The sequence below is a fragment of the Antechinus flavipes genome, chromosome 6 (genome assembly GCF_016432865.1).
Source record: "Antechinus flavipes isolate AdamAnt ecotype Samford, QLD, Australia chromosome 6, AdamAnt_v2, whole genome shotgun sequence".
Taxonomy (NCBI): Eukaryota; Metazoa; Chordata; class Mammalia; order Dasyuromorphia; family Dasyuridae; genus Antechinus; species Antechinus flavipes.
In genome coordinates, this window is record NC_067403.1 from 91,406,736 (window position 1) to 91,421,225 (window position 14,490).

Below are 14,490 nucleotides of genomic sequence, written 5' to 3' on the forward strand. Positions count from 1 at the left end.
TTTTTTCTTTTTCTTTTAAAATCTCCACTAAATTGTATTTCTTTTATTTCTTTTTATATTTTAGTTTACACTAAGAAAAAGGTAAACATTAAAGCCACAGGGAAGATTATACATGTATATATCTGTGCATAGCTTTCCTGGTCATCTTTATTATTTACATATGAGCTACTGAACTTTTTCAAAAGTGAATAAACAGTTTCTAGGTCATCACTATGCTGGAAATTCCCATGATGATTTTGACCCATGAAAATATAATTTTAAAATATTTTATAACTGTTTCTAAAATTTGAATGCATTTCAATAAAAATATCAGCTTAGTTTTATGAACAACTTAATTTCATTTTGAAAAAAGGAATAGGCTTGGATGCATAAATCCTGAGACTAATTCAGCCCAGAGTATTATGTAAAATGATGAGGTTTGAAATCTAAGGTCACTCACAAATGTAATTACTATGAAGCACTTTCTTTTATAAACAAGGAAACTGAGGCCTAGAAGTGATGAATAATTTGCCCAAAGTTGCCTAGCTAATATGTAACAGAATAGGTATTCAAATTAAACCCCATAGTAAAGAATATTATGTACTATTATGATCTCTAAGGTTTTTTTTTTCTCAGTTTTAACATTCTCTGAATATATGGAAATTGGCCATCATTTTTTATTACAAATCTTAAAAGACAATAAGTGAAATGTGTATGATTATTCCTTTCTGGATTTACATATTTTAAAATTTATTTATTTTGCTTTATAAATAATGTTGGGAGAGAAAAATCATTTAAAAAGGGGAAAATCATGGAAGGAAAAAACCCAGAAAAAAAGAAGTGAATGTAGCATGTGTTGATTTACATTCAATCTCCAAAGCCAAAGGCTTTTTATGGATGCAGATGGCTTTTTCTATCCAAAGTCTTTTGGGATTGCTTTGGATCACTGAACTACTGAGAAGAACCAAGTCATTCATTGTTAATCATTGCACATTCTTGTTCTTATTGTGTACAATATATTCCTAGTTCTACTTGCTTCACTTAGCACCACTTCATGTAAATCTTTCCAAGTCTTTCTAAAATCAGCCTGTTTATCATTTTTTAGGTCATTTAATTAGTTCTTAGTTTAGTTATATTGATATACCACAACTGTTCAGCCATCCCCTAACTGATGGACATTTATTCATTTTCCAATTCTTTGCTACCACAAAAAGAACTGCCACAAATATTTTTGCACATGTGGATCCTTTTTCCTCATTTATGATTTCCTTGAGATACAGACCCAGTAATGGAAATGCTGGGTCAAAAGTTATACATTATTTTATAACCTTTTAGATTATAAAAGTGCAAGAGATTGCTCTCCAGAATTGTTGGATCATTTTACAACTCCACCAATAATGTATTAGTGTCCCACATCCTCACCAACATTTATCATTATCTTTTCCTGTCATCTTAGCCAAACTAAGAGGTGTGAGATGGTACTTCAGAGTTGTTTTAATTTGCATTTCCCTAATTAATAGTGATTTAGAGCATTTTTTCATATGACTATAAATGGTTTTAATTTTGTCACCTAAAATTGTCTGATCATATCCTTTCATCATTTATCAATTGGGAAATGACTTATATTCTTATAAATTTGACACAGTTCTTTATATATTTTAGAAATGAGACCTTTATCATAAACACTGGCTGTAAAAATGTTTCCTCAGCTTTTTACTTCCTTTTAAAAACCTTCCCTTTGATGGTTTTGTTTGTGCAAACCCTTTTTAACTTAATGTAATCAAAGTTATCCATTTTACCATTGATAAACTTGTCCAGTTGTTCTTTGGTCATAAATGCCTCCCTTCTGCAATCATCTTATAGATAAATTAGCTCTTGAACAAAGACAACCTTAAAAAAATATGACCTTAAAATCTAAGCACCAGTGCAATGTCTTTACTCCTTTCTCTATTCTCTACCATATTCACTATCTTGATTTACACATAGTAGATAAATTATCTACTACAATAGATATTATCTGTATTGTCTAATTATCTGTATTATTAGATATTAGGTATTTATTAGATAATCTGTATTATCTAATACAGTGAATATTATCAATGAGACAGATACTAACCACACAAAAAATTTCATTTTTCTATTCTATCACATCTTGAAGAAGTAATGATTACGTCATTAAAGTTGGAGTTCAGGAAAGCCAGTTTTGAATTGTGACTGCTAATTTCTTTGCTAATGACTTAGCAAGTCATTTAACCTGTATCTGTTTTCTCAGATAATAAAATGGAGATGGCATATTTTGTGAATATCTATTATGTACCTACTTAGCCTGATTCTCCATGTACTTGGCAAGGTATACATATCTTAATGTCAATGTAAAAAATTGATTCTTTTTGAAAAGCATTTTATCCAAGATGAATGCTATCTATTGCAGTAGTTAAAAATTCCAAGTGTCTGTAATTTATTACATGCAAGGAAATTGTATGGTCATGGTGCTTCATACATATAAGGGCGGTTTAGAATGTAGCTTGATAACCAATCACATGATTCTTCAGTGAAATCTGACTAATTTTTATAGGGCACTATTTGGTATGCTTGAACATACAATTATGAAGAGTTGAATCACCTTATGGAAATGAAATGATTTGTCTCAGAGGGTAGCAAACTCAAAATGGCACTTATATCTAGCAACTACCACCATTTGGAACTAAAGTAGTTTTCACTTCTGGGTAAATATAATAGAAAACCAGCAGCCACCAAGGAAATATGTATAATTTTTATATTAAAACATATCAAATGTATCAAAAGAAACACAAATTATTTGTATAATAAAATTAGAATAAAAACCTCCAGAGGCTTCAAATAAGACTAAATTCTCGTCCAGAATAATTGAAATAGAATCTAGATTTACAATTGTTTTTAGAAAGGATTTCTTTCTATTATATTCTATTTCCTTACTCTAATAACAAAATATTTTCTATATGTTTTCTCAAAATTTTATAGATACACTTATTTCAAAGCAGGCTTTAAATAAAAATTGAGAAATAAAAAAAATTTAAAAAGAAGATATATATGCAGAAGAAAATTAGTTGCTTTTTTGGGAAAATCTTTAAGGAAATAGAACTATTTATGTGGTTTGAGTCAAATATATAGTTTTCCATGAGAAACTTAAGAAAACAGGTGATATATATACAATGATATATGTATATATGTTTATATATACTAAAGCTACACTAGGGGTGGTTTGATTGTTATTGGTTGTTGATGTTGTTATTGTTTTCAGTCAAGAAAGGAAATAAAAATCAATAACATTTATAGTTATGAAGGGGGGAAATGGTAGGATATAGTAAAATCCTATAGATGATGTGAAAAACAGGAATGATAGAATTTTTTAAAAAACAGGGTTGTTTTAGGGTTTATAAACATCTCCAATATCTTAAGAAACTGTGATTTCATTATTGTGAGTTTCCCCTTTAACTCTACTTATTAAAACTTTTCTTCCATCTAGTAGAGTGTCTTTTAGAATTGCAATAGCTAAATATTTATCACAATGTAGTCAATGCCAGCAAATCTCTATTTTAGAATTCATTATACCTTGTATTCATTAACAAAGCAGATCGCTCTTCTAGGGATGCACCAACACAATTACAGAACAGTTTATCTTTATATAACTATGAAAGTCTTTGCCTTGCATTAATAAGAATACTGACACAAACTTATCATGTGAATTTACTTGACCTGGATATCAGTCACTGACAATTTTGTGTAATTAGATACAATATCTTTTTTTGCTAATGATAAGGAAATTATTAACATATATCATTATCATTGTAGATAGTCACTTCTTGATTTACAATGCTTTCTAATTTAAAATTTATAGAAAAGCTAGTTCTCAAATTCTGATGCCATATACACCCATGTTAATGAATTAAGTCATGGGAAAAGTTATTATTTATTCATTTTCTATTCCCTGCAGGGACTGAACATTATAAAAGTATCATTATGGGATATGAAAGATACTATAAAATTTGAGGTTCTTATTATGTTTCATTCTGAAAAACCTCAGATGTTAAGATGAATTTTCTTAATATGTCAAGAAGACAAGTGTAACCTATTTGTTGCTAATGCCATTTTTAAACCAGATTTAGAAGGTGACTTGTAGAATTCTAAATCAATATACTTATATTGTATTTAATTTATTCTTTAACATATTTAACATATATTGGTCAACATGTCATGGGGAAGGGGAATGGGAGGAAGGAGAGGAAAAATTGGAACAAAAGGTTTGGCAATTGTCAATGCTGAAAAATCACCCATGCATATAACTTGTAAATAAAAAGCTATAATAAAAAAAAGAATTCTAAATCAATACATTCATAGATAATCAACATTCCACTCTTGATCTTAACTCAGCAGGACTGTCAATCACCCACAAGGATGTAATGGATCATTGAGGTTTACAAATGATTCCTAAATGAAACCATAAAAGCCATGCATCATCTCTAATCCTAAAAACCAAACCTTTCCATATAGAAAAGGTTTTAATATTCTCATACAATTTGGTTGATAATTTCATAATTTTATTAAAAGAAGTAGATGGTAAGAGAACACTTAATTGCTATAAATATAGTAAAATTTCCCTTTGAGGATATGAACATTGCACTGATAGTTGAACTGAAGGGGGAAGGGACTTGGAAAATGAAAGACACTGCAGGGCTCAGAAAAAAATGCAGATTAATTTTTACAAAGTCAAAAAAAGGAAATCTTCAAATTATAAGTTGGTGAATTTCATTCCATGACAAAATTCCTAAATGAATGCACAATATCTGAATATATGGGAAAGAAACCAGTAACACTGAAAAGTTCACATAGATTCATAGAAAAGTTATACATAAATCTGATTTTCTTTTTGGACACGGTCTTTTTTTCTTTTTGGACAAAAATCAGGAAAATAGTTTATATAATTGTATATCTGAATTTTGGTGTCTAAAAAAGACAAAGTAGTTAAACTGTGAGAACAACCAAGTTAAAAAAAAAACCCAAACTATTGGTCATCACAGTTATATTACTGAAAGCATCAAACTCTCTCCAAATATTATTAAAACATATAAGAGTTTGGTTGTTTTTTAAGTTTCCTATTAATCTGAACTTGTGGTTCAGACTCTACCCAAGTAGGGGAAGAAGGATTTTCAGAGGTGGTGAAATAAGTCCAGAGATATGTATGCTGGTTCCACTTGAGGAAGTTTTTACTTAATTTTAGGGACTGATGAATAGCTCATTTACTCAACTTCTGAATAATTCCAGGGCCTTGGAGAATTATATTATCTATGGCTTTTCAGTGATGTTATGAATACAATTCTGGAGGGAACCTATCCTAGAGTCTGACATCCAAGCTAAAAACAAATCCCTCTGGCAATGAGAAAATGGGAGATTTTACAGCAAATAACTGATTCAATAAATGGAGGATTTCCCAGACTAGATGGTTTGGGGAGGAGTTTAATGGGAATAGTTTGGGAAGTGATTTATAGGCATCAATGGGGCTAATGTTTAGGCTTCAATAGCTCAGGAAGCATGAATTCTATTACTGGTTGATGTATCTTTCACAAGCCTGGATTATAGGGGGGAAATTATCCCATCCTTTCTCCAAGACCCAGTTTTAGAAATTAGAGACTTGAATCAAGATAACTCAAAGAAAGGCACTATCAGTATTTTCCTTCATTTAAAATATGACAAGTTTGTTGTGCCACAGTTCCCTTTTATTGTCCTGCCTCAGTTTCCCTAATTGTCCTGTCTCAGTTTCCCTGAACTGTTCTGCCTCACATTCCCTGAACTGTTTTGACTCAGTTTCCCTGAATTGTCCTGCTCCAGTTCCTTGAATTGTTCTGCCCCAATCCCCCTGGTTAGAATCCTGCCCCCTCCTGATCAATAGGATTGTTACAATTTAGATCTGGCTACTCTAAGATTATAACCTGTAAAAGTTTAATCCAGATAAGGAGAAAGACCTTCTATTTTAGACATCATGATTCCAGACCTTCCAATTTATCAGAATGTCCAGTGCCTCCCCCCATTCTGCTATTGTTCTTCTTAATCCCAAATTATCAGAATTTATGGTCCTAACCCCCCCTCCCAACCTGTCAGAACCGGATTGATGGTCTGTTTCTTGGAAATTCCCCCTCTCTGTGTCCTGACTCCACCTCTGCCTTGATCTACCCCAGTTGCTTAGCGCCACATGTATATATTTCATGGGAAACTCACATTCACTATTGTATATTTTGAGACATCAGCCCTGGGGGCAACATTCCTCCAGAACAATCTCTCCCTCTCCAATAAAATATTAAAAACTCTCTAATCTCTATCTTGCCTCAGTTTCTCCAGCATTACAAGTTTCTACCACATAATTCCATCTAACATGATTGTTTTCCCCAAAAAACACAATTTCAGGTGAAATAAGTATTGTACATGTTTAACATTCTCTTCCACCTTGGGGAATAACAAGATGGAAAAGACAGGATTTTGTGGCTGGATCAAAAAGAAACAGAATCCATGGTAATTTTGGAAATGGGAAGGGAAGAGGCTCTAATTTGTGTAGTTGAAGGAATATTGGATTTGAACCTGCGTTCAAATCCCAGTACTACAATGTGAGATATATGTAATCTTGAATAAGTCATATCATATATCTGGGACTCAGAGTTCAAACAATACAAAAGGAAGTTACACGATAGATAAATTCTAAGTTCTAATGTGTTGTGCCACAGTTCTCTTTTATTATCCTGACTCAGTTTCCCTAAATTGTCCTGCCTCGGTTTCTAATTGTTCTGCTCAATTCTGTAAAATCACCCCTTCCTCTTAATCATCAAAATATTTGATAAGGATAAAGGACCTTCTATTTTAGAGATCATGACCCCAGCCCTTCCCTACTTACCAGAATGTTTTCCTCCATCCTGTCAGAACTAGATCCATAGTTCTGTTTCCACTCTCAGCACCCTGACTCTGCCCCTGCCTCTGTCTACCCCCTGTATCTGAGCCACGTGTGTATGTGTGTGTGTGTGTATATATATATATGTCATTGAGAACTCACATTGTTGCTGGATTCTTGGAGACAATAGTCTCATTCAGCCCTGGAACCAAACCATGGATCCATTTGGTCCTAGTAAATCTCTCTCTTTCAAATAAAATATTAAATGCTCTCTAATCTCTATCTTGCCTCAATTTTTCTGGCATTACAAATTTAACTTTAATTTCTGTTGTTTCAGTTTATTTTATTTTATTTTATTTTGCCTCTCCCAGGACCCAGACTTTCCATTTTCCAGTTTAAGATTTGCGTCCAGATTATGAATTTAACTTACTCACACATTGATATCAATTTTTTAAAATAAATCTAAAAACACCCACTGTGAGCATAATCCTTATAGAAAATAAAATTATACTGGGATTTAACACATGAAGAAGACTGCTATGAGCTGTTGGCTAGGAGTTTAGAAGCCAAATTCCCTCAGTCTCTTTCTTCTTAACAGAGATAAGACAATCAACCAGATAGTGATTTTAAGCAAAATGTTTAGTTAAAAGTTTTTTTTTTTTCTATTCCTCCTTCTTTGATTTTCCCTATATTCCATTTCGACCTGCATGGATACATACATATATACATACATGCATATATACATTTATCTTTGATCTTTATTCAGCCACTAAAGTGATTTTTCTAAAGTGCATATCCAAACATGTCACCTCTACCACCATACCCCTATTCAATAAACTCCAGTGGCTCCCTATTGTCTCTGGGATTAATGCTTAATTTATTATTCAAAACAAGGTCTTTTTTATCTAACCCCTTCCTCTCACCTTTTTATGTTTTTACTCCCTGACAGATACTCTTCAGTGCAAGGATACTGGAGTCCTAGCAGTTTCATGAATAAGACATCCCATCTCTGTACTTCAGGAATTGTTTACAGATATTGAAACACACTCTATACTCGACTTCACTTACTAACGTTCCTAGTTTCTTTTAAGTGCCAGATAAAGTCCTTTATTTCTTTTCTTTTTTTCTTTTTTTTTTTTTTAACTAGAAGTCTTCTATAACCTCTCTTAATTCTTGCATCTTGCCCCTATCCTATAAGATAAACAGAAAGTAACTAACAGGGGTAAGATGCAAGTTAGCATAGTAGCCACAGTACATAGCAAGCAATTAATAAATATTTATAGATTGAATTTCTTCAATAACTACTTGTATCCCTAGTGCCTAGCAAAATATAGATGAAAATGTTTAATTTGTGTAGACTTTGCCTGGATATGAAATTCCATACAACTGATAGATAATTCTCACTAAGTTACATTTTAACTTATTATCCAAAATTCCATTAAAATATCACCTACTCCCATAAATACCAAATAAGAGTTTAAATTAACTATTTAAATAATATAACAATATTTAATGAGAGTAAACAATGACTAATTTTGTGATTGAAATATTAACTTTAATTATAATAGTTATGGCATTTCATAATTTGAGGAATTAGCATCTCTCTATTATCTATCTTGTTTTCCCCTTCAGGACTCTAATGGTTAGGTATTATGTTTTTTGTGCTATACTTAGCAATGGAAAAAAAAAAAGTTTGTCTCATTTGTGGGACTGCTGTTAAATCATCCTCCATTCTTTCCCAGATAATAATGTTTACTAAATAATCATCAAGATGGGGAAGGTAGCAAATATCATTTTCAACTGTCAGTACTTCCACCTTACATTTTCTTCCATTCTCCTTGTATACACAATCATAGATTTAAAACTGAAAGGAATGTTTGAAGTGATCTAAATTGACTCCATAATTTTATAGATGAGCTACCTAAAGTAAAGAGAGCTTCAGTCCCTTATGCAAGATCACACCAAGCTGATGACAGCAGGATTTGAAATCAAATTATCTGACTACAAATATAGTGCTATTTTTATAATATGACACTTTTCAAAAGAAAGATCTACCCTATCAGTACAAATGTTAACCATGTAGATTGCAAACTTCCATCTTTAGGGAATGTGTGTGTAGGGTGATTGGATATGTCTGCTTTAATGCGATATTAGTCATTTTAACAGATACTATAATTATGAAAATCTTCACTAAAATCCTATTCATTTTTCCTTGTGGCCTTGAGGCATCTTCAGGGCTGTACTAATTAGAACAAGCTTTGCAGTCCCAAGAAACAATGTCTTGAAGCACTGAATTTAACATTAGATTATGTCCATCATCTCAGAAGCAGGCTAGCTAAATCTAGAAAGAATTTATGATGAAATTATCTTACACATGAATGATGTGTGTGTGTGTGTGTGTGTGTGTGTGTGTGTGTGTGTGTGTGTATGGGTGTGAAAGTGCACGTGCACATTCGTGAGATGAAACTCATGAAAAACCTACAGTCTGGACAGCAATAATAAACACCTACATTTGTGTAAGTGTTTTAAAGTCTGTAAAACATTTTCTTATAAGACTCTTGTATAATAGGGAGTACAAGTATTGTTTTCCTTATTCTACAAATGAGGAAACTGAGGTTTCAAATGTTTATTGACTTTTTTATGTTACATCTAGACATGAGTCAGAACTGGAATATGTCTCCTGATATTTAGTATTTTTTCTACTACATCACACCACCTGACATTGTACTCTTTCACTGACCTGTCCTTGGTGGATTTGTTCATAGTGACAAAATTACTTCCAGTATTGAAATATGCATAACCAATCTTCATCAATAGGCATTGTAGATACATTTCTGGGAGTTTGAGATAGGAAGTAGGTTTCAGAGGCCACTATTACCCAAGTGCTACAAGTTAGTAACCTCAAAGTCATCTTGAATTCTTCCAGAACCCAAATTGATATATTTTTCCTATATGATGCTTTTAAAATGTGTTCTTATTCTCACTGTTATCTTTAGTTAATCTGCTAACACCTTAGAATTGAACTAGAGAGTAGACTCCTAACTAGTTCTCCAATTTTGATAACAATAAACACTATTTTACTGAATATTTCACAACTTAATTCCAACCTATCTTTCCTTACTAAATTCATATGATACTCTCCTCACATTCTCATCATAGCATATTATTCATATAACGTAGTACCTCACAATGAGATGTTTAAAAGACATGTTATTTTATTTTGAATAAAAAATCAAAATGTTTAGAGAATTGGGTTCCTAGACATTTAAAAACTAATATTTATCTTATGTGCTATATTTAAGTTACTCAAATTTAAATAATATAAAAAGTAATTAATATAAAAAATTTAATGAATCTAATCAATAATCCTATGATTAAGCATATTGTTCAATCTTTAATATGTTAATATGTTTAATAATTTTACAAAACTATAAACAACTATTTAGTTTCTAGGAATTATATATATCTTCTATGTATATCATAGATATAGTATATAATGTAATATATATCTCTATTGTTGCAATCACACACATACACACACATATACATGCCTTCCTCTTACCTGAGATAGTTCATTACTGTCTACAAGCCCATTGTTGTCAGAGTCAAAATATTTAAACATTTGATCCACCAGCAGCTTCTTCCGAACTATTTCATCTTCAGGTGGGTTTTCATTTTCTTGTGTAACATACTTCTGATTTTGTAGATCCAAGAACCTATTTTTCATCTTGCTGAATTCAGTAGCTTTGCACTTGTCCCCTATGAACAAATTAAAAAAAAATTATCAAATGAAGGATTTTTGAGATGACATAAAAATAGTGCAAAATAGAAAACAGGTGGTTTTAACTATCAAATTTGGTACAACAAATCTATTAAATACATATAATGAACAATTTATATAATATAGAAGCATTACAGCATCTTAGCTGACTTTATGAAACTGAGAAAGTAATCCTTTACTCTCAAAACACAATTGGTCCAAATATTTTCAACATCATATATTTCCTTGATTATATCTTTTAAGCTGTCTTTGGCATTCATTTTGTCATTGGTCATATCATTTGCTATATTTTAGCTCATGAACTTTTCCTTGGGATATTATGGTATTCCATGATTCATAAGCATAAAATTTTCCAAAAAAGAAAATGTATCATTTGTATATACTGTCTTATATTTGTTCCTTTTTCATATATTTAACTTTGGTCTCAATAACTAGATGCTAATCACTTGGAGGACAGAATACATATGTTGTGCAGGTTTCTCTCTTTCTCATAGAAACAAAGTATTGGGCAAAGTATTTCAATAAATACATGACTAATTAAAAATCCATCTACTTTACTAAATAACTGATGTTTATGCCAATAGTTTGAGAGTCTTCACTCAAAGGTCATTCAGGTTAAAGAAAATCAAATGTGCATACATATATTAGCATCGCTGGGCCATCTCTATAAACATCTCATTAAAATGAAACAAGTATAAAGCTATAGTAAATATGACAGAAAAAGATATATCATGCAAAGATTATAAATTCATAATAGAGGGTAACATCAAAGTTAGGGATTTTTTAATATCATAAACATTTATCAACTTAGAATAACAATTGTCTTTAAAGAAATAATTCTTCATGTGGTTATTCATATTGGCAAATGTCTTAAAAACTCTTAGTTATCCCTTTGGCCACTTATGATTGAGGGAATTCCTTCTATATTTTTTTATCCACATATAGGAAAATAGACACTGATACAAAAAAACAAAAACAAAAACAAAAAACCAAAATCACCGATTCCCTTTCTATTCTGGTTGCATGTTCTTCCTTGTATCAAATATAATTTTAAAAAATTTCCATTTTTATATATTGCTTATTTGTTGAAGCATTAATACCTAGTTCATAGAAGCAAAATGCTATTTATATTTCATTTTTCCAATTTCTATTTTGTGGTATAATCTTTTGTATTCAGATAATATATACATTTGGAGAGCAGTTTGACCTCTTCATTTTAGAGATGAGAGTTTAAATGACTCTTCCAAAGTTACAGAGATAAAAAACAGGAAAGCCAGAGTCCTCTGAGTCCAAATCTAATATCCACAATTCCTGGCACATAGTAAGCACTTAAAATGAAATTCAATTTATTTTTAGAATGTTGCTCTCTATCTAATCTCTACTATGATTTCAATACTACCTGTAATTTCAGCATTGGTCATTACTTAGGTTAGATGAAAAATACCCTTGATTCTTGATCTATTCTTTTTAAACCACCACTCCCTCAGACAAATATAAAAAAAACTTGATTTCTAAAGTAGTATAATAATGTCCCCCAATGAGCTGATTGTTTAAAATTAAAAAGTCATTTAAATGTGTTAGTCTGATCACTGGACTAATTGAATCGTATAAGTTTTTTTGCAGTGAAATCTTATTTATTGTATAAGTATAGTCCAATTTTCAGAGAATCATTATGGATTTCAGTCCTATCTGAAATACTGTCTGCAAAATCTTATGCAAACCACTGAACAACTCAGTGTCCAAGATAATTCTCCAACTTCAAGATGGAGGTAGTTTTAAAAATATATTTTGTTCTGATCTTATCTATTTTCCATCAGTGAGTTGAATTTACTAATTAAAGCCATCAATGTTTTCTGTTTTGAACTTTTATAATCTTATTTCAAATTTAGATTATCTATATATAGAATCTCCCTTCCACTCCCAACCTGCCAAAGAACTCACTTTTTTACATTTACTATCAAACTCTATAAGTCATTAAATAGTTGGAGGTACTTTCTAGAAGTGCTTAAAAAGCTTAAAAAGACTTTCCTAGCTATTTACTTCTAAATAAAATGCATGCAAACACTCAGCTTTCTAATTATTCATGAATTTGAAGCTTGTTGACACAGCCAGCTAATAAAGTTATTAAGTAAAGATGATTATCGGCCTAAATATATATCACAGAAGGAATTTGAAGGCTTTAGCTCTTTGTTAAGCTGTGCGTCACATAAACTATATCCCACACATAAGAATCTTTATTATGCTTTCATACTGACAGGGATAGTTCAGAAGGTAGCTGTAATTTATCTGCTTTAGTGTTTAAAAGGAATTCTATAATTCTAACTTTAAATATGAGATCTATAGTTTATGATAACTTTGTCCTATTCTATGGAGAAGTGCTAATATTGAGATTGTGATTTGTTTGGTTATAGATTACAGAAACACCTGACAATGAAAACTTGCCTCACCAAATAATTTGAGAGAAATGTGAATCAAAATGTCTGATGTTTCATCTCTATCCAAACATACCAGCTAAGATTTTTTAAAAATAGTAAGAAGACATTGTTGGAAGTATTTCAAGAAGTCACACACATTGTACATTACTGGGGGATCTATAAATTGTCCCAATTCCTCTAGAAATTAATTTTAATTATACTTTTTAAAAAACATGACTAGCTAATTTTGGCAATAAGAGTTGAGAAAGAGATTAAAGGAATAAGAATAGGCAATGAGGAAACCAAATTATCATTCTTTGCTGATGATATGATGGTTTACTTAGAGAATCCCAGAGACTCTACTAAAAAGTTATTAGAAACAATCTACATCTTCAGCAAAGTTGCAGAATACAAAATAAAGCCACATAAGTCATCAGCATTCTTATATATTACTAACAAAACTCAACAGTTAGAGTTACAAAGAGAAATTCCATTTAAAGTAACTACTGATTGTATAAAATATTTAGGAATCTATCTGCCAAGGGAAAATCAGAAACTTTATGAGCAAAACTACAAAATACTTTCCACACAAATTAAGTCTGATCTAACCAACTGGAAAAATATTAAATGCTCTTGGATTAGGTGAGCAAATATAATAAAGAAGACAATACTACCTAAATTAATCTATTTATTTAGTGCTATACCACTCAGACTCCCCAAAAACTACTTTGATGAACTAGAAAAATAACAATAAAGTTCATATGGAAAAACAAAAGGTCAAGAATTTCAAGGGAATTAATGAAAAAAAATCAAATGAAGGTGGCCTAGCTGTACCAGATCTAAAATTATATTATAAAGCAGCAGTTACTAAAACCATCTGGTATTGGCTAAGAAATAGACTAGTTGATCAATGGAATAGGTTAGGTTCAAAGGACAAAACAGCCAATAACTTTAATAATATAGTGTTTGACAAACCCAAAGACCCCAGTTTCTGGGATAAGAATACACTATTTGACAAAAATTGCTGGGAAAATTGGAAATCAGTATGGCAGAAACTAGGCATTGACCCACACTTAACACTGTACACCAAGATAAGATCAAAATGGGTTCATGACGTAGGCATAAAGAATGAGATTATAAATAAATTGGAAGAGCATAGGATAGTTTACCTCTCAGACCTGTAGAAGAGGGAGGACTTTATGACCAAAGAAGAACTAGAGATCACTATTGACCACAAAATAGAAAATTTTGATTATATCAAATTGAAAAGTTTTTGTACAAATAAAACAAAGACAAAATTAGAAGGGAAACAATAAACTGGGAAAACATTTTTACAATCAAAGGTTCTGAAAAAGGCCTCATTTCCAAAATATATAGAGAATTGACTCTAATTTATAAGAAAT

The 14,490-nt window shown here is 31.2% G+C and overlaps 1 protein-coding gene across 1 annotated transcript in view; it reads right to left on the reverse strand.

The window, feature by feature from the left end:
• Window positions 1–14,490, reverse strand: part of FSTL5 (follistatin like 5) — a 994,361-nt gene that overhangs the window by 482,643 nt on the left and 497,228 nt on the right. Inside the window, exon 5 of the mRNA XM_051966050.1 lies at window positions 10,455–10,651. Within this exon, the coding sequence (XP_051822010.1) occupies window positions 10,455–10,651 (197 nt within the window). The remainder of the gene's footprint in view (window positions 1–10,454; window positions 10,652–14,490) is intronic.